The sequence below is a fragment of the Wyeomyia smithii genome, chromosome 3, assembly GCF_029784165.1.
Source record: "Wyeomyia smithii strain HCP4-BCI-WySm-NY-G18 chromosome 3, ASM2978416v1, whole genome shotgun sequence".
Lineage (NCBI taxonomy): Eukaryota > Metazoa > Arthropoda > Insecta > Diptera > Culicidae > Wyeomyia > Wyeomyia smithii.
Window position 1 is genome coordinate 50,120,124 of NC_073696.1, and position 22,008 is coordinate 50,142,131.

General features: G+C 37.9%; 1 protein-coding gene across 1 annotated transcript; it reads left to right on the forward strand.

Moving 5' to 3' along the window:
- The first annotated feature begins 1,908 nt into the window (after positions 1 to 1,908).
- On the forward strand, positions 1,909 to 20,974 carry LOC129731541 (lipopolysaccharide-induced tumor necrosis factor-alpha factor homolog). The gene is made up of 4 exons (XM_055691626.1): positions 1,909 to 2,078; positions 11,808 to 12,038; positions 12,276 to 12,414; positions 20,249 to 20,974. The coding sequence occupies exons 2-4, from the start codon at positions 11,819 to 11,821 to the stop codon at positions 20,349 to 20,351; spliced, it is 462 nt and encodes a 153-aa protein (XP_055547601.1). The 5' UTR covers positions 1,909 to 2,078; positions 11,808 to 11,818; the 3' UTR covers positions 20,352 to 20,974.
- Positions 20,975 to 22,008: the final 1,034 nt, after the last annotated feature.

Sequence of the window (22,008 nt, forward strand, 5' to 3'; positions counted from 1 at the left end):
AACTGTGCACTTCATGATGTGCACAACTCAAGATGAAAAAACAATCAGCTCAAAATCATTTAATTTCCTTCACTGCTCGTGAGCAAGATCGCGCGAAATGACCTATGGTCGAATATCGACCATTTTTGATTTGAATGAAACTTTGCACACGTATTTGGCTTTGCAAACTGAGCATTTTTCACAGATGGAGAGATTTTTTACACCCATGATTTACATTCTAAAAGGGCGTATGCCTTTTGGCATAGGTTTTATTCGAAGCATTGTAGCCCAGAAACCGTTAGTTGTATAGAAAAACTGTCTGAAAATGAGTTGTAGGGAATTGAAAATGCACCATAAAAAAATATACACTGTACAAAAAAATTTTTTTTTGACCAAAAAAAATTAAAAATAAACATTAAATTTCTATTTAAAAAAAATAGAGTTGAATTTTTTTTTATAATTTTTCGAGCTTAAATTAGAAATAACTCGAAAACCAATGCCTTTAGAATGTTTACTACCAAGAGCTTTTTAATTCATAATGACTTCCTGCATGTTTTAAAATCATCAGAATACAAATATTTTGAAAAATGTTTAAATTAGAATTTTCATAAAAAAATTAATCTGCCATAAAAAAATTATTTTTCATTTCTTCATCCTGGCCTTTTTTTTTAAGTTGCGTTTTAACGTCAAGTTTCTTAAAAAAAAAAAAAAAAAAATTCAACTCTTTTTTTAAATAGAAATTTAATGTTTCTTCTTAATTTTTTTGGTCAAAAAAAATTATTTTTGTACAGTGTATATTTTTTTATGGTGCATTTTTAATTCGCTTCAACTCATTCTCAGACAATTTTTCTATACAACCAACGGTTTCTGGGCTACAATGCTTCGAATAAAACCTATGCCAAAAGGCATACGCCCTTTTAGAATGTAACTCATGGGTGTAAAAAATCTCTCCACCTGTGAAAAATGCTCAGTTTGCTAAGCCAAATACATGTGCGAAGTTTCATTCAAATCAAAAATGGTCGATTAAATTTTTGCGTATTTCCAGGCGATTTGAAATGATTTTGCTCTCGTGAAAATTGAGAGCAAACTTAATCAAAAATGCTTATCGCTTAAATTAGAATTGCTTAAACTGATTTAATCAGATGAAACGGGTCTGAAAAAACGCATTATATACATTCCATAGGAAATTTTCTCTACCTGTTGAACGGGAAAATTGATTTAAAAAACAAATGATTGGCATGAAGACGCATGGTGATTTGTTGAGAAGGGAAACTGCATTTTTTTTTTTTTTTATTTTTTTAGTTCATTGGTGACTTATTTCCTGATTTGGGAGTAACTTTTGAACAATACTCACGTGTTTCAACTCATCATCGTTAGCATAACTATCAATTAAAATCAATAAATCTACCAGGTATGATTCGTGTTCGGTAAACCTACAGTTGGTTGCAATGTTTGCGTTAAAAACCAGAAGGTCAAGTTCCGACAGCTTCGCCTTTTTCATATAAAAAAACTCCACTTGTTCATTCAACTCATGTTTCTGTCGTAACTCCAACTTGAAGTTCAACTACAACCCTGTACCATCGCGCAGCAAAAACTTTCCATTTCGAACGCTCAGCTAAGCAGCCCCGGCACTGGCACCTCAAGCACCCCAGAGCAGTTGAGAGTGCAAGAGAACCTCCTATCAAGCATATCATAAATCGAACCGGAATGTTGATGCAGACAATTCATTCAGTGATGCTTCCCGATCGTCGCGAGAGCTGCAACCACGATCGTCAATCTAGTGACGTAGGTATACCATGTACGCCTCTAGATCTCCACTCCGCGCTTACCGTACCGCAATGACAACAATAAGCAGCAGCAGCAGCAGCAGTCCAGAGATAACAGCTGAGCTCACTTCACTTTCGCTCTATTTTGACTCAGCCCAGCCGGCACTGCCAACTCAGTACAGTTTAGACGTCCGTCGGAATCGGACACTCAAGCGAAGAATCGTCGGTACCTGTGTGCTTTGGTAAATACTTCTAAAGGTGGTCTGTTTAGGTGAATCAGTGCATCAGCCGGAATTTGGAGCTTTGTGACGTGAGGGAAAATCTAACCTTAAAGTGAGTAATGAAAGTATGTAATAACTTTCGGCTTGTTCATGTTGCAACTTTCATGGAACCGGTTTTGTTTATGTTTGAACTTTGTGGTGTTTTATAACAGAGCGACAGATGATGGAGTGTACTGCAGCAATATGTGAACAAGTTTGTCACAGTGCAGAGCATTTGCCAAACCGAAAGTGCGTCATAATGACTGAGGTTATTGCATAAAACTTGCGTGAGGGATTTGTTTGTCTGATGTGTCTTAGATGGGATTATATTTATCAAGTTTCTTATTAAGCACGTAGGTGATAAAACAGTTCGATTTTCGGGTCCTTTCTTTAGACCGATGACTTGGTATTTTGCAGAGCAATAATCAGTTCAATTGGACAATCTCGCAAAAAACGTGTTTTTTGGTTTCAAACAGATAATGATGAATGACGGGTTGGTTAAATTGTCACGTCATGCCGACCGACAGTTTGAAATCGCTAGTGTAAACTGCTTCTTTCAAGAGTGGTTCAGTCAATCACCATCGTTGAGGTTCAATTAGTGATATTTTGCGAAGAAAACAAAACGCAAATTAGCTAAACATTTACTGATAATCGTCGTCGGGCAAAGTTACAGTTCCGACGCAAGCATGGGACGCCGAATGCGGTTTCTGGAACAGTTAAGAATGTGTGTCAAGAACAGTTTACTTACGTAGTAATTCTGCCGATGGTGAAACCGGTTAATCATTAAAACGGTTGTCGCTTGTGGTAGCAATGATCAGTGTTGTCGCATTACTAGCTTCAAGTGATTAGCTTCTTGGAGTGTTTTTCTTTCAGCTTATAGCTCAAGGCAGCTTGATATTACGTAAACCCTGCATGAGAGGCTTTTAGGTGTTCTTCGATGTTACGATATGCTAGAAATAAAATTATCTTTTATAGTCTTTGTAGCTCAAAGTTATATCCGCGCGGTTATTGACCTATAAAAACGAGTTCATTTGACCTTCAGCTAGATTAACAGCTGAAAATCTGGCTATCTAGTTAAATGTTCTGCCGGACTTGTGAACGAGTTTCGTTATGATTAGTTCTTCTGTCAAATGAATAAGAACTCTCTTACTTTTGGAAAGGCTTACTCAGTAAACGTTTCGTTAGGCACAGACTAGGTATATGCTATTCGTTTTAAAATTTATAAATTGGTAATTAGGTTAAAATCAGTGCTGAAACATAAATACCAAAGGCAAACTTTTAATGAAAACAAGTTTTTAAAAAGATATCAGATAAAAGGCGCTGGCGATGGTGAAGTTTGTTTCATTTTGAATTTGGCCGCATAAAATTTCCGATTCCTCCATGAGAAAATAATGTACAAAATTGGTAAAAATATGTTTTTGCAGGGTTTTTTATTGAATTTCGAAGAAAAAGTACAATAAAAAGTATTTGTCTGCTGTTCTGATGAATTCTCGAACTTTTCGTCGAATACCTCTCACCAATTTCTGCACAGTGGCAACATCAACCGTATCGGCCATTTTTCTCCACCACTTCGCCATATCAGGTGTTGTTTTGATTGATTTGTCACACTTCTTCAATTTACGCTTGACTATTGCCCAATATCTTCTGACGGGACGAAACTGTGGGCAGTTTGTAGATTAATCCTTTTTGCGATAACATAAATATTTATCTGCTTGTAATGTTCCAATTCATCCCGGGCGTAGTGGCAGCTAGCTAGATCGGGCCAGAACTCCATGTGGCCTTCGTGTGACTGGATGAACGTCAAAACTATCTCTTGTTGACACTTCTACTTATATACTTGTCCATTCATGGTTGCTTCAGTGATGAAAACTTTTGTCTTCTTTCCACAGCTACAGATGGCTTGCCAAATCATCAACTTGTGAGCGAATTTATCCGCGAAAACAAATTTGAACCTACTAGGAGCATTTCCTTATTGTTAGCAAGGTAAAATTTCCGACCCGGGATTTGTCCAAAATCCATTTTGACGTATGCTTCATCGTCTATCAAAATACAGCCGTTGTACTCTGTCAGGACTTGCTCGTATAGCTTTCTTCCACGAGTTTTGGCAACCAGGTTCTATTTTAGCGTCCTGTTGGGTTGTTTGCTGGCATGATAGAACCGTAATCCTTCATGCATACAGATTCGACGAGTTGAACTATGTGCTGCATTGAACCTTTCCACCAAATCACGGAGAAAGACCCCAAGATTATTTCGGGCTACCCTAATGACCTTCGCTCGGAATTTCCGGTCCAATGTTCCACTTCTACGTTTGGTTTTTCAGTGCGATCCACCGTCAAAGTGTCCCATTAACGTTTGAGCACGGTATTCACAGTCGATTTCGGTAGTTTGAGAGCCTTGGCGATCATTCCTCCTGACCATGTTGGGTTTTCAACGTAGGTGTGCCCATATTTTTCTCGTCTCTGGCGTTCCATCTTGGATAACTTTTCAACGCGTGTACCAATGCTGACGAAATTTTCACCTCCAAGTAAACAAACCTTCCAAATCAAAACGCTGTCATTAGTTTCTAGATGTGAAAACTAGGAGCACTGCAGTAAATAAAAGGAAACGGCCAAACAAACAAACCTTAAGTGTGAAAACTTGAAACAGTGTTTTCTTCCCCATTGTCAGAGCAGAACAAAGGTTGCGATCAGCATATCCTATTTTGAACAGTAAACTGCCGTTCTCGAGGCATATAAACAAACAATTGAAAATTATTCATTTTTTCTAAACCTAGATTTCAGACCCCCTCCCCCCCCCCCCCCCTATGTAACGATAAGTAACGTTCAATATGACTCCCTCCCCTAAAATTACGTAACGCTGGACAACCTGTCCCCCCCTCCAAATTTGCAATTTTGAGCAAACTTCACAGTTACGTAACGATCTCAACTACCCCCCCCCCCCTATGTAACAATAAGTAACGCATTTCACAGTGATATCGTATTATTATTATTATTATGTGAATTAAAACTGAATATCCTTACAACAGCTGCTCGTTTGCACAAAGGCGATTAACTCGACTTCACAATAATAAATCAAACTCGACTCACCATCAGCAAAAACAGAATTTTGTCGTCTTCCGTTGAACAGTTGCAACACGTAACAGCGAGCAAAAAACCGCTTTACGTTCCAAGCCGCAATACGAAACGGGTTATATCGCTGCGTGTGTGAGAGCACCATCGGTCTTTTTCCGCTGGTTACAAATATTGAATGCGAGTTTTGGAATCTTTCATCTGAAGAAGATGAGAAAATGTGGTGAAACAAATAAGCGGAGCCTATTTCAGCGCACCTTTCGGCTATAAAAGAATGCTTTTGGTTGAATCAGTTATATTCGTCCTTCCAATATTTATAGTAGCGTTGCGGGTTGTGTTTGCTACTGAGCAATGAATTGCGACCGATTTTGAACAGCAAGCTTACACACTTACATTTAATCACTGAATTCGTTTTTTTTTCACCGACTCTTCAACAGCTGAGCGCTCGGTAAAACGTTCGGTAATATAAACCACTACCGACCGATCAGTAATCAAATTGCTGTTGCTTTCTGTCATTATTACCGACCTAATTTGTTAAAAAGGGCGAATGCAATTAGTTGCCAAAACCACCGATCAAATCTGTAAGCTGTGTAAGACAGTACCGAAAGATCTGTGATGTTTGTTTTTTGTTCACTTTTAATTATTTAGGAAAACCAGAAATATGACGTAAATTTATATTAATATTTTTATTCAAATGTTATTAAAAATTTAAACTATTGAAAACTTAAAATAAATCAAAAATCGTCGTTCGCCGCACCAAATTTGCATGAGTGAAAATCAAACGTTTTTTACTGCTGTGGACTGTGCATGAGCTTCATGCCAGTTGTGCTCATAGTTTCAAAGCCGAGGATCTTCCGGATGTGTCCATTAACATGACGGTGTAAACTATTTACGTAGCATGCAACAGATGCTCGGAAGTAGAAGCAAAAATTGTGATGGTTTGATGCCTAAAATATTCACAAATTTTATCACCATATACTTACGAAAAATATGTTCTATGCGATCATCTTCTTGCTGAAGTTGTTAGAAAACGTCCTCCATTTTTTTTTTCTTACGCAGGAACTTCAATGTTCAAACGAACTGAGAATGTGACTTGACAACCAGAAGGAGAACAACGAATAGAGAAAATTCGACAGCGCTATAGTTGGTCTGGTAGTTTTTTACAAATATTTGGTAAAAGTTTAATTTATCGAACAGTTCAGTAGAAAGTTTAGCAGTATTCAGTAAAATTATTTGTTGAATACAGAAAATATGTAAAGTTATATCAATCTTACAAACTACTCTGTATTTTCTAAAACTTACCGATCGAAATTGTAATAATAATTACCGAGCTTTTATTATCTGATTGAGTGTGTACCTTCTTCAGGCAACTAAACAAGTAATTGAAGCTTAATTATCTTTTCGAATGGTTTAAAGCGCTAGATTTTAAAGCAAATGCTTCCTTATTCTGTTCGGTCAGTGATATCGTAATTTTTGTCATCACAGACACATATATCGTACTGCTTCCAATAAAGCGAGTATCACTTCAACATATTCCTATACACACTCCTTCATTGACCTGCATTCGGATGCGGCCGGCGCTGGTATTGCCTACTAAAAAAGATTGAGGTTACCAGTTTTTACACATTGAAGATGGATGTCAGTCCCAAGCATCATCCGTTGGTTCTCTGTGTAATTACAGCTGATCTGGCAATTACGGAGTAGCAACCGCGGGCGGTCAATCATGCTCATGCTCATGGTCATGCTCACAGATACATATTTCGTACTCCAGCACGACACAAAACGTGAAAATTGTCATTTGCTCCAGATAGTGCAGTATTAATTTGGAGCAGGGATGATAAAAATTATTTTCACTACCGGAATTCTATGAAAATTACATCCAATCATTATCAATTATCACTTCCAATGAACGCAGCGCACTTTCAAACACACTGAAATTTAGTTATTGAACGATCTGTCATACTCCTATCACATCCTATTCACGCGCATCATTCACGGTCACGGAATAATATCTTCTGAAACCCCTATTAAATGATACTCACCGTTTCTTTGGTAGAACGAAAATGACGTTATCAATGTGACGCTTGCTGTCGCTATTATAAAGAAACGCAAAAAAATCTTTCGTGGCAGTATTTTTCTTATCCATCACAAGCCGTGTAATGCTAATGTACAACACACAAACCGAGTTTGCAACATTAGAGTTCACACAATGAAACTCAGAGAGAAAAAATTTCAGAAAATTTGAAACAGTGAATAACAAACGAACACATTTTCACTGCGCCTGACGGATGAATTAGCTTTCATTATTTTACGAATGATGAAAAACGGAGAAAGAGAGAATAAACATTGCATGAAAGCGGAATATTTCCTCGTGATGGTAGAAAAAATCACTGACGTTTATGGTGGCTATTTTTCACTTTCAGCGCTGAAATTTTTCAGCGCTGCTTTGGAGTATTGTTTTATTCTCATACAATAGACTCCCAGCATTTAAAGACGTACGATGCTTCTTCGAAGCTGCTCCTGCAGCTAGCATTATGCAGCAGCTGCAAAGATGCTCTTTGGCGGGAGAGTGCTTTTATACTGCTCCTTGGCACTTAGCCGGGGGTGGCCAATAGCGTAGCTTACCCTATTAGGCGTGCAACATCATCTGTAGCATTCGCACTCATAGGCCAGCGGAACAACCTTCGCTGTTCTTACAAAGAGGAAGTAGGACAAGCTTCGCTTCACGGGACACAAATTGAGATGCAAACTGCGAAAATAAAATAGTAAAAAAAACGCACACTCAAACAAAAAAAACACGATGTGAATGCCCTACTATGATCGAGGCTCCGCTGCCGACCAAAACAAACCCACCGAGACGTTGAAGTAAGCATTCACCACACCACTTTTTACAACTAAAGCCCTATTTAGAGTTCCAAGCGAAGTGAAAATCTCATACAAAATGTTCATTTTTTCACGCTCGTGAAAAATGCAACCTGCAAAAATTTCACTTCGCTTAGAACTGTAAACAAATGCGATCCAGCGAAATCGAAGGTTGTGGATCTCATCTTTTTCACTGGGGTTTACTTTTTTCACGCATGCAAACGGTAGTGAAAAAAGCAGCAGCAAGCGGAAAATTGCGTGCGTTTATATTCTGTCATTTGCAGCCAATTTTCATTTCGCTCGGAGTGTAAACTCGTGAATTTCGCTTCACTAAAACTGTAAACTGCAGGCTGGTGAAATACCTACGTGTTCCACAAACGGGTTTTCACGACAGATTTCGCAAGCGAAAATTTACCTTCTTCACTTGTCAAAGTTTTCACTTCGCTTGGAACTGTAAACTATGCTCAAAAGAAAATATCGGTCTATCTAACCCTAAACAATGACTCTCCCAGCTGGTCTCGAGGTACGATGCTGGCCTAACTCGGGAGAGACTGTTAGTGTCAGTAGGATCGTAGCGCTAGCCCCGCAAATGTCCTGTACACTTAACAGTTGGCTGCGAAGTCTGTATATAATAAACAGAAGGTCGAGTTCCGATACGGAATGTAGCACCAAGGCTTTGCTTTGCTTTTAACCCTAAACAATAATTCACAAACATGACAAAACATTATCAAACCTAAATAATGCGACAATATCGTTCACAATCGAAAAAACGAACGAATTTACACTAATTTAGGTGGACGATATTCAACGGGAGTGGTGAGAGTTGTCATGTTGGGTACATGCTCTTACGAGAGTATTCAAACCAGGGTGATTTTCACTCTTACACGCTCTTGCAGCGATACACAAAAATTAGTAGATTTTCCACTCGATGCTAAACTTGCAATCCCGTTGCAACAAAAGATAGAACAAAAGTTGCTGTCATGTTCGCAAGCTATGTAACAGCAACTTTTGCATGATCATTTGTCCTATATTCGTTTTTGAGATGAGGTTGTATCTTTTTGCTGAGGTTTATGCTGATGACCATGTCTTTGAAGTACATATACTTTGCTTTTATATAAGTGTTTTAAATAACACAGTGCAACAAAAAATGACTTTTTTCCTGCCTTGGTTTCGATACATAATTTTTTTGTGTATTTTGATGCAAAACCAAATTTCCCCGACATATTTCAACTTAAGGGGCAACAATAGCGCCATTGTGAATTTTTGAGAAATCGGAAATTTTCAATGTTTTTTTCGACGCCATTTTGTTCTAAAGACACATATCAAAATTCTAAGAGTTTGTCCACATATTAGCATCCTCTTACCCATCTTTTAAAACAAACAGATCTTAAATCGGACAAAAACTGAGCACAAAACGGTGATTCTACGAAACCGGTTTTGGCATGGTTTTAGTATATTTCACAAGGCGAAATAATATCGAGTATGTATGAGCATCAATGGTAATGCGCTAATATCTAAAAGTGGTAGTCAAATTATGTCTTATATCGAGTAAAAAAGTCTCAGTAATCGATTGGTTGGTGTCTGATCGACGTAAAATGTCAGCAACATATCAACTTTGCCCCAATTCTCTTACAATACTAAAATAGGTTCTCTCGACGTTAGATTAACTTATTTGAAATCTGTTCAATGTAATATCAAGAGTGCAAGCGATACTCAAAAATACAATAACAATTTGGCTTCACATGATCCCCCCTTTTTGCGGGGGAGGGGTTGCATTTTTGGCCAGGACCGGTCCAAACCTAAAAACCTCGCTTCAGCTATGAGACAGAATCATCACGTCTTCGATAAAGTTAAATGCGATCCCCTCCCCGTAAAAAGGGGAGGATTATGTGAAGACAAATCGCTATTGTATCTTTAAGTATCACTTACTTACTTGATATTTCATTAAACATATTTCAGATAAGTTAATTTAACGTCGAGATAAACCTATTTTAGTATTGTAGGGGAATTGGAGCAAAATCGACATATTGCTGACATTTTACGTAGATCAGACACCTACCAATCGATTTCTGAGACTTTTTTACTCAATATATTATATAATTTGACTAGCATTTCCAGATATTAACGCATTACCCTTAATGCTCAGACATACACGATATTATTTTGCTTTGTGAAATATACTAAAAACATGCCAAAACCGGTTTCGTAGAATCACCGTTTTAAGCTCAGTTTTTGTCCGATTTGTTTTGAAAGATGGGTATGAAAATGCTAATATGTGGACAAACTCTTAGAATTTTGATGTTGGTCTTTAAAACAAAATGGCGTCGAAAAAACATCGAAAATTTTCGATTTCTCAAAAATTCAAAATGGCGCCATTGTTGCTCCTTAAGTTGAAATATGTTCAAACTCGGAGAAGTTTATTTTCGCATCAAACTTCATCAAAAAATCATGCAGAGAAGCCAAGGCAAAAAAATTGTTGCACTGTGTAATTCTCGAAAAAAATGATTAAAGATCAATCGTTATTCAGACCATGTTTTGTTCACCACAACTTAATGCAATTACTTTATCATATTGTCATCAATTTTGAAACTTCAGTTGAAACATCGAAAATTCGAAAATTCGCTTTCTACCATTGGTTTTTTTGAAAGAGAAAAAAACACTATTTTTTCTCGAGTTCACGTTTACACGATTGAGAAGAAAATTATTCTGAACTGGAAGCCTTTTGTCCTCAAACAGGCGTGACAGATAGTTTTAGACCAAGTTAAAAACAGTTTTGCAAATTTGGCATCATACATAGGAGTAAATATGATTGAAACCTTAGCAAAGCGGAAAAACGCAAACTAGGGTAACTCTGTTTTGTAGTGCTTCATTTTGAAATGTGATGTTTACTTAACCATTTGACAGCTTTGCAACATCTAAAAGTTGTGTTTACGATCGTGACGAGAGCATCGACTGCAATTTAACATTTTTTTTTTGGATGATAGTAGCGCTTTGATACCGTGAGCTGAAATGCAACGTTTCTAAAATAAACATGTAATTTTAACCCAAAATCACGATGTCAAAAATGTGTACCTACTAAGCATGTAAGGTAGTCAACCCAAATAGGTGTTTGTCAAAATCAATATCGTAAAATCGAAAATATTTGTTTTTAAACATTTATCTAAAATTTAATGAGTCGTGTTTCTGATAATATCCGGTTGAACAGCTTGTATCACGAAAATTGCTAGTATTTTTGGTTATAGTGATTTTCCTTCATCACTATAACCAAAAATACTAGCAAATACACCTTCCGGATGCTTCCAGTTCCGTTATTCATCACTCTGTGAATATAATGAAGATCAGGCCAGGTTGGATGTTTGAGGTGTTTCACTGTGCTTCGTGGTGTGTGTTTTTGACGTCTCCTACACTCTCGTCAATCATACTCGAAATTGAGTGGAAATATCCTCTTTTTTGTATCGATGGTGAAATATCGTCTCTTCAACATTACAATGTTTATAACGTTATTCTCATGTAACATGATAAATACGTGAATTATAATTAAAATCAACCATGAAACCATAACAAACAAATAATCCAAAGAACTATCATATCGATAACTTCGCTGTTCCCAGTAAACCGATTGAAACAATTTTATATTTGAAGCGAATATATAATGATCAAATTCGCTCTTCTTATGGAATCATTCTCAAACTGACAGCGTCCACTGACCAACACTGGATCGTGCTAATTAATTATAATCTTTGACGTTCTCAGGAACTCAAACCTATCCAATTAGCATGCTCATCACATCATTCTTTTCGAAATCGACGCGCTCTAACACGTGTCACTCAATCACCCACTACTAAAGTTTGCGGTTTCTTTCTCTCCCCTAGTTCAAACAACAATGGACAGCAAAAGTCCTCCCTACCCGCACGAACCCGAATTCCTAGCAGTTCCACCGAATCAGCAGCAACCACAACCACAACTAGCCACAGCCGGTTACCCTCACGCACCTTTACCCCAGCAACAGCAGCACAGCTATCCACATCCACCGCCACCGCCGCCGTACGATGCCAACGCTAATATGCTTCCACCAAACTATGCGCAGCCTACTTACGTGCACAGTAAGTATCCACAGATTATAATAACGAATTTGATCATCAAGTTTCCATCGCCTTGAAAATGGGAACCATAGGAGGCTTGATTGCCGCTGATTATTTCAGCATGCAATTCGTGTGAATAAACTGTATAGAAAGTGTCGCACAAATGGCGGCGATCAACAGTGTCATCTGATTGGCTTAACAGCTGCTTCCATTCAAGCGCATTTACAACGAGTTCTTTCTATCATTTCACCCGTTTAGCGATAGTGACCGCCCCGCAAGTTGGCCCCGATCCGGCATCCATCAGCTGTCCGTCCTGCCAGAAGCATGTCATCACCCGGCTGGACTACGAGTCTTCCACCAAGACGCACATAATGGCCGGTCTGCTGTGTCTCTTCATGTAAGTTCGCTGCATTTAGAGGTTACGACAAGTTTCTTGATGCATTTCGCGTTCATAACCACCATCAAATAGTGAGCCCTCAAAGATAAGATAAGTTGTAGCCCGGATGGCAATCGATTTGCACTTAGGCGAGGTTTGTTATATTCATCAAAACGAGATAAGAAAATGTGTTGAATGGTGCGCGTTCGATATTGATTTCACTTGATAACCGATATTTCTCTGTTCTAAAATGCTCGTAAGCTTCATATTGGTAATTGCCTTGCATGTCAAAGTCGTGGCAATGTCAACTCAGAAACAAATTAGAAAAATTAAACAACAGCCTAACGGTAACGGTGAAATTACAAACAGCGTTCTGTTGTGACGATGTGGTGTGATAGCCTGACGCAAGCTTTTTATTTTGTCAATGTTCAATCTAGGTTGATTTATTTATACGATTTAATGGCTGCGAGTTTAAGCGTAGGGGAAAGTAGGTAAAGACGGACACTGCGGGTAAGATGGACACTTTTAATATTTCACAAACTAGAATGTATTATGATAGTTGAGTGATGCGAATACCTTCTTTATAGTGTGTTAATGCTTTTGAGTTGCATTATCGGTTTTTAGCAAGCAAACTGTCAAATTTGTAAGTAAAACAAAGAATATTTTCGTGAACGCGCAATTTGATGTGATTTTTATTTCACGGAAAACAGTGAAAAACTCGTGAAACTTACGTGTTTTCATTTGTTCACAATAGTATAGTGATTAATTAGTCTTTCCTCGGTTTTCTAGTGAAAATCCAGCAGATTTTCGATGTTCCGATGAAGAGCTACGATCGTTTGAAAAATTTACAACCAGGTCGGGCAAGACGGACACACTAAGGTAGGGAAAGATGGACACACGGATTTTCCAAAAATTTTCACATGTAGCATCTGTTGTGTACTACAGATGTTCACAAAGTACACCCGCGAGAGAAACCAGCAGATATTAATCACTGAGCAGTTAGAACAGGCCATGTAGGCGGAGAATTTTCGCCTTCATCGAAACCCATCCTCTCAAACTGTTCACGTGATGTATAGATGGACACTAATAACGTAGAGTAATGTATGGCCAGCACTTAACACATAAATCAAAAGAATACTTAACGTACTACATCTTTTTTGTTAGTGTCCACCTTTACCTTCGTAGTGTCCATCTTACCCACCCCAAGTGTCCGTCTTTCCCAACCATGTCAAAAAAACAGCAATTTGTAGTCTTGTTTTTTTAAGACCCAAAACACATAAAACTTGGAGGAAGTTCACTAATACCAAAAATGATTATGAAAACAAATGACCTTAAGTTTCAATTTGTATGACTACCGCGATCTAAATAGCAATACCTAAGTAATTATTTAGATCAAACCTTAGGGTGTCCGTCTTTACCTACTTTCCCCTAGTAAAAATGTAAGGCTTAGACATTAACAATGGCTTCCTTTATGCACGTTTCTGTGCTGCGTATGGGAAATTTCAAGAACGTCGTGTTTGTTATCGTGATAAGATTAGTGGATCAAATCTTTTCTTTTTCGTATTTCGCCTTGGCGTATTAACACAACTGATAGTAAAGTAAAGTGTAGCACGAAATTTTCGCATTTTGGTTTGGGCCAAACAAATCAATCTTGATACTTAGTGAAATGGATACCAATAACATTGTTCTGTTATTTAAAAGGTTAGTACACAAATATACCATCAAAAAATAGGCCAAGAAACGTTCAAGAAATAAATTTTTTGATGGGATTTATGTCCAGTTTTCAATTGTTCTGTATGTCATCTTTTAATTAATGAAGACAGGTTATCAAAATGACTCAATCATATTCGATTTCTTCGTGACCTAAAATTAGCTTGAAATCCAGAGGTTAGCTAAATGGCTCCAAAAGTTTACAGCCTGGTAGGGGAACAACGGGCAACACGGACAGGGCGAGCAAGACGGACCGTTGTTCATTTCTATATAAACCATTGAAATTAACACAAATCAGTTATGCCAGTTACATACCAACAGGATCCTGGGAGTTTCGAGATATTTTGTAGATTGAAACTATAGTTAGTTATTTGAGAAATAATCAAAATAAGCTCACCATCAACAGCAAAGCAATGTGATGTAGTTTTGACCGTGTCGAATTTAAGCTTCTGCTTCGGTAAAACTTCAGAAAAATAGAGTTTTCAACGACATTGGAATAATTGAGCATATTTGAGACAAGTGGGTGAAGATAGTTTAGAGAAAATATTATTTCTTTTGGAAATCACATCGATCCAAAAAAATGTTTGCTTCTTGGGCAAGACGGTCAGATGTTGTGTTAGCAAAATGGGCAGTCTGAGAAAACAACAATAGCACCATTTATTATTCTTTTTCTAGCATTCTTAGCATGCGATATGAGACCTAGAGTCATTAACTCTCATTTGATTGAAACAAAAATAATCATTGAAAACATTCAGTGGTGGGCACCATTCCGCTAATTCGCTAATTCGCTAATTAGCGACGCTAAAATTCAGTTAGCGATTTAGCGATTTCGCTAATTTTTGAGCTGGTTAGCGAAACTGTTATCGTCGCTAAAATTTTGGCCTTCGAAACGCTAATCGCAAATTCGCTAAATTTTGTAGAAAAGCGACAGTAGAAATATTTCGAAAAACTGTGAATTGCTGATGGCGTACGTAAATTGCTTCGAAAGATTAACATACTTTACTGCGAAAGTTACTTTTGTCAGTTTTTTTACCCTAGAATGCACAGTGGTCGGAAAAGGCAATTTGACGAACTTAATTCATTTGTGCTTAAACGGTTGATGTTAGCCAAAGACAATGTTCAAAAGAATTGTTCACAAAAATATAACGGAAATGTTGATAAGAAAAATTTTTTATCATGGCCTACTATCATGAAAATCAAAAATCTAACTTTTGATACAGCGAAAATACATGAATAGATTCTTTAGCAAAGTTGTAGAACTTTTCAAAATATGAAACTTTGCGGAAGATATCAAATTTCTATGACGTCTATTTACTGAAATACAAAGTATTTTCGCTGTCAACCCCCTCAAATTTAGTTTTTCTAGCATAACTTTTTAAATATTGTTTTTTCAAGAACATAATGTTCTAGACAAATATGACCAACATAAAAACACAGGTTTCTTTCGAAAACAGCATGTTGCTACAATCGTTTTATACTGAGTTAGAGCGTTTTTTCATTAAATTATTTCCCAGATTTAATGCGTATAGGGGAGAAAGAGGCAAACCGGTGCACATCATCAAATACTCTTTTTAAAGCTTGTACCTTGTACTATAAGCTAGTTAAACTTTAAGCATTTTGAAGAACAAGCACAAGGTCTAGATTGAATTTTCGCCACACCAAAAACTTTGATAAATTGCAATGCGCTTGAAATTATGACAACTTTGCTTCTACTTTTTCGATTCAGATAATAATTGAATTTTTATGAAAACATTCCTAGAAGTATCTATTTTCAATGCAAGCTAAATAACTTAAATGATGTGAATGATTCCATCTGCGCAGCCGACGGTAAGCTTCCAACACGTGCTTTTTTGCGCAGCGCGTCGTCCCGTATAGAAAAGAAATTTGCTATAGTCTTTCATAGGGCCGTCTTACCAGCACAGCCGGTTCGTTTCATATGCACGTTGTGAAATAGTGGTTTTTCGAGACTGTTTTTATTTTAGTGAAAACTAATATAAAATCACACTAAAAAGGAAAAGTTTGCATTATTTTATGAAAAGCACTAGTCAATGTCGAATATTATGAATATCATTGGTTGAAATGTTGTGTTTTGAGTAGAATAATGAATCATTTGCTTAGGGTGACCGTCTTGCCCGTTGTTCCCCTATAAGACCCAAGAGCGCAAAATCTATGAAAAAAGTAGGAGGTTGTATCCAAGACACGACCGCATAACTGACGTAGAACTACGCACACTATTAAGAAATGCATTGATGTAGGTGTTTCATTAATGAGTCATGAAGTCTACTAATCCTTGCTTTGTGCTGTCTCAACAGTGGGGTAATAAAGACACTGAAAATACAAGCTGTAAAAGCTGTTTCACATTCTGTAAATTAGACGGCTGCTACAAATTTAAATTTTTACTATCCAGCACAGATTGCTCGCTTGAGTTGTCAAAAAGTTATTAACCTTCAAATATTTGTTTATTTGCCTTGAGAAAAGCATTTTGCTGCTCAAAATTGGATTTGCTGATGGCAACCTTTATGCTGCAGTAGTGGGGCAATAACGGCAGTCTGACGACACACGCTGAGAAGCGAGAAGAACCGCGCTGCTCCTGAGATATGGTGACCAACCACCGGGCAAGTTATTTGTTCAGATTTATTGATTTTTTTACACAGCGAATAAACACCGATGGGGCTCTCACACACGCAACTATTTTAACCCGTATCGCGTGCGGTTTGTAACCATCAAGCGATTTCGTTTGCTCGCTGTTGCGTGTTGCATCGTGTTGTAACTGAGCAGCTGGGAGATGACAAAATTCTGTTCATGCTGATTGATTGAATCGACTTCAATTTATTCCTGTAAAGTCGAATTAATCACCTTTGTTAAGGCGTTCAAACAGAACAGGGCAGTTTGTTGTTCAAAATTGGTAATGCTGATCGCAGCCTTTGAGCTGCCCTAACAGTGGGGGAATTAAGATACACGGACAACATGCACTGTGGAAGCTTTTTCACATTCAGTAAATTAGACGGGTGTGACAGATTTAAATTGCTAGGATCCAATACAGAATGCTTGCTTGCGTTGTCAAAAATTATTAACTTTCAATGACTTACTTATTTGCCTTGAAAAAGGCATTTTGATTTCAAAAATTGGATTTCCTGATGGCAATCTTCATGTTGCCCCAACAGTGGGGGAATAATGGCACTCTGGCGACACACACTGAGAAGAACCGCGCTGCTTCTGAGACGTGGTGACCAACCACAGGGCAAGTGTTTAATTTGAAGGCAGCCACAGGCGCGACCCACTGCTATGGTCTGTTACTGCTGAGTGCCGATATCTGCTGCTACTGCTGTCAACGTTGTGAACGGTCCATCCAGCTCATCTTCCGACTAATGAATGTAGCTAGTTTTCCCAGAAACACTCTTTTATAGCCGAAGGGTGCTACGTAATAGGCCACGCCTTTCAGTTCTTTTGTCACATTCTCTAATGTCCTTTAGACGAATTATTCCACAATTCGCGTTTGATTTTTGTATCCAGCGAATAAACACCGATGATGCTCTCACACACGCAACGGTTTTAACCCGTATCTTATTGCGGTTTGTAACATCAAGCGATTTCGTTTGCTCGCTGATGCGTGTTGCATCATGTTGCAACTTGGCAGCTGGGAGACGACGAAATTCTGTTAATGCTGATTGATTGAATCGACTTCATATTAGCTCTGCATATTCGAATTAACTGCCTTTGTGAATGCGTTCTAACAGGGCAGTTTGTTATTCAAAATCGGTGATGTTGATCGCAGCCTTTGTGCTGTCCCAACAGTGGGGGTATTAACTAAATAAACTACAACAGAATTTGATTGCTAGGATCCCGCGAAGAATGTTTGCTTGTGTTGATGCTAGGAAATTTTCACCCTTCAATTACTTGTTTATTTGCCTTAAAAAAAGGCATTTTGCTGTTCAAAATCGGTTGCTGATCGCAACCTTTGTGCTGCCCCAACAGTGGGGGAGTTAAGATACACGGACAACATGCACTGTGGAAGCTATTTCACCTTCTGTAAATTAGACGGCCGCGACAGATGTAACTGCTAGAATCCGCACAGAATGCTTGCTTACGTTGTCAAAAATTATTAACTTTCAATGACTTGTTTATTTGCCTTGAAAAAAGGCATTTTGCTGTTGAAAATTGGACTTGGTGATGACGATCTTCATGCTGCCCTAACACGGGGGAATAATGGCAGTCTGGCGACACACACTGAGAAGAACCGCGCTTCTCCTGAGACGTGGTGACCAACCACAGGGCTAGTGCTGCTGCTAAGGAAGGACGACTGCTGTTGACAACTTGTCGCTGTCCAGAACTATTATGAGCGGCTTCGGTTGAAACAGGCTCTTATATAGGCCAAATAGCATGTTTTCAATTGCAAGGTATATGATTCTGTCGACCGTGCTTGGGAAGCAATCATACAACGACCAATCAGAGGACGTAATTTTCGTTTAAACAAGGCTTGACAATTATCAATAGTACAATAGTTTGCATAATCAATCAACAATTTTATACATTTGGGTGGATGCGTGTATAATTTTCCAAACAATTGTTGCAAAAATGAAGGAAATCGGTTGAAAAGCATTTAAAAAGGGACATATTTCGTCCCCTTTTCGTTAATAGTTTTCCTATTTACATCCCTATGTGGTAGGCTAAAGAAAAACGTAGTTCTACGTCAAAAAACACAGCAGTGATATTCTGAATGCCTCCTTGAACAATTATAACCAGTTTTTGGTAGACTTAGTAAAAAATAAATTGCATGAATCCCTCTTTTGTCTTTGACAGTATTGTGACCGCGGAGACTTATAATTTTAGTGCTAACATACAACACCACGCGAATAGCAATCAGCATATTAACCACTGAGGTAGAATAGTTTTATTTGTTTCGTGTTCTTCATATTGTTGAACAGCTAACCTCGTGGTTTGTTTGCCGTTGCTCAATGACAAGATACGAATCAAAATCCCGGCTTACCCGGTGCTCTAATTCATACAACCGGTGATACAAAATACACAACCTACCATGCTCAGGGACATGAGAATCAGCAGGTGATAATTACCTGCGGCTAGTGATAACAAAATCATACAACTTATTTTTAGATTAGAGACTGTTTCATTTTGCTAGCATTTTTGGTTGTTGTGAAGCATGAAACAAGCGGGAGAATGTGCATTAATAACAAACGCACAATCAGAGCTAAACGTAATTATTAATACAAAAAGGTGAGACTCTCATTGAACACCTTTTTTGTGCATGAAATCGACTGGAATTAGCGTCATCCTGATAAAGATGTGGTGCAATAAACGAGTAAACCCAACCGCTATCGGCGGTGACTGTATGCTGGAAATTCCGAGTACTCACAGGAATCGGTAGGCGTACTATATGATAATGATATTTGCTACCAATTACGATTTTCTACCGCACCGCACACATATCTGTGGGAAGAAAAAACTATCTCGGACCGCTTTTCGACCGAGCACAGCTCTTATGCAATATGGTTCACTTGATCTCGAGTTACTCCGGCATAAATATAGATCAATTTTTGCACGAGCCATCGGCTCGTGTTCTATTCTTGGAACTGCTTGCGAAAACTGCGTAAATCTCCGCCTTTTGACAAGTTTCCATTCACTGGCGGTAATTAGAACTATTACAAGGACAGCATCGGTGATTTTACCGCAATTAATGACAGCTTTTCGCGTTTTATTGCAGCCAGTCGGTTCCGATTAGCATCTTCTGACCGAGCAAATGCTTATGGTTTTTAATAACACACTCCGAGAGACAGTCATTCTAGGTGGCATTAGGGGTTTAGTATGCAATTTGTTCCCCAGTCACCCTGCGATGATCTTCCGATTGGCTCACGTGCGACACTAGAGACGAACCTCTGTCCTTGCACGATTGCCCCCCTTAATGACGGTCATGTTATTGTTTAGCGCCTTAATAATGTGTTTTGGTTGGGTCGTTTCTCGTTAGACATCGGATGAGTTTTTCATGACTCCACTAAATCAAACCTGGAAGAAGTCTCATGTTTGAAGGCCACTTTAATTGTTGCTGGAGATTATTCCAGATGGTTGATTGTTTATCTTTATTTGCAAATTACTATATAATCAGAAAATTTATTATTCGATTTTGTTACAGATGTTGGCCCTGCTTCTGGATTCCGTACGTTATTGACTCGTGTAAAAATGCCAATCACTACTGCCCGAACTGTGGAGCCTATATTGGAACTTACCGAGGATAAGCCCCAAACTGACTGTACATGATACAAACGGAAAGTCGGTTGCTTGCAACAGGAGGATTTCACACTCCGAGTGAGGCGAAGACTTTCAAACCAGGATTGATGTCCTCTTAGAATCGTAATGCTGCTGTATACAAAACTATAGATTTAAACAATTCCAACTCACTGGTTAGAGCTATTTTCTTACTGAATCTTTCAAGATGCGCGGTTAAAACTGTATAACGAGTTTCCTTTCTAGCTTGCCTCATTGCCAAATGCAACTTAAATTTTATTTTCCTACTCAAATCGCGTAACAAAAATCATTGCTCGTACCTTATTTTCTTGTTGACTTCGTTATTAGTGTGTCTCTAATTGACAAAACTAAAATGTAGACCAAATATTGACCGAATCACGATGCAATAATCCTGCTGTATTTTATTTCTTAGTTGTAGACTGTAAGTGCAACATTTGAAAACATTTACTAGATGTCACTAGGCGTGAAATTCTGTAAGTACTAGTATGAGTAAACATATCAATTTATCGTACTTTCAACACGTATTTAAATTTGCTTTCCCTAGCGGAGAACTGAAGCTACTGAGTGAATGTGTAACGTATATGCTTTAGGAATGAGTTCGAAGGAATAAAATGCCATATTTATAAAAAAAATATCATGTTTTATTTGAAGTTTATTACAATAATCCGTTGAAAATATTTAGGTGGATTTTTAAGACTAAGCAGTCACGGACTAAAATCCTCCCATACTTAAGTATAGTTAACAGTTCAATATTTGGTATTTTCGTGCAACGTAAGAACTAACATCACTCATAACATCATATAATATTTATTTAAAAATGTCTGTAAGTTTTCTAACCCAAGAAATGATTTTTAGGTTTTCCTTAAGCAGTCCTAAAAAATCTTTCTTTTTGCAACTGTTTTTGGCCAGTTTCCAATGATCTAATCAATGATTTGTTAGCTCAACGAAAATATTGAAAACGAGTGGTTTACATTGGCGGTTCTCTAGGGGAGACACGTGCCTCCTCAAACATAGCAGGCCAAGATACCTCTTGAAGCAAAACACGCCACAGCGCAAAAAATCAAGCCCTAATTGCAGTGCTGAGAATATTCACTATCATGATATTCAAAAGCAGGGATTTTCGGCCGTCTTTATATTGATAATCATACTACCCATGCGAACGTTGATATCCATTATACCAAACAATCGACGAACATCGACCGGATAAACATTAACAACCGTGCTGATATCTTGATTGTCAAAAATGAAAATCATTTCATAATAGTGAAAATCAAAACTACCTCATTTGACGATTTAACCTGTAACGTGCGGTGTACAGCATCTGAACAGACTTTGACTACATGGATTGATAATCACCGAACCTTCTCTGTATATCATTTATGAGGCCTTTGATAACCATTCCACTGTTATGTCATGGAATATAGTAAACGAAATTCATGCATCGTCGCAACGAGAATTGGTTACTGAGTTGCATCAGAATATAAATGCGCTGACACTGAGAACAATTCAATTCATACACTCGTGAATAAACATCGATAATCTAAGGTACTGCTTAATTGACGAATATGTCCTCTCAACTCGCCCAACTTTCATGTTAATTTTGCACAAGAATTGTGTGAAATGAATTGAAATTGGAATATATATCAT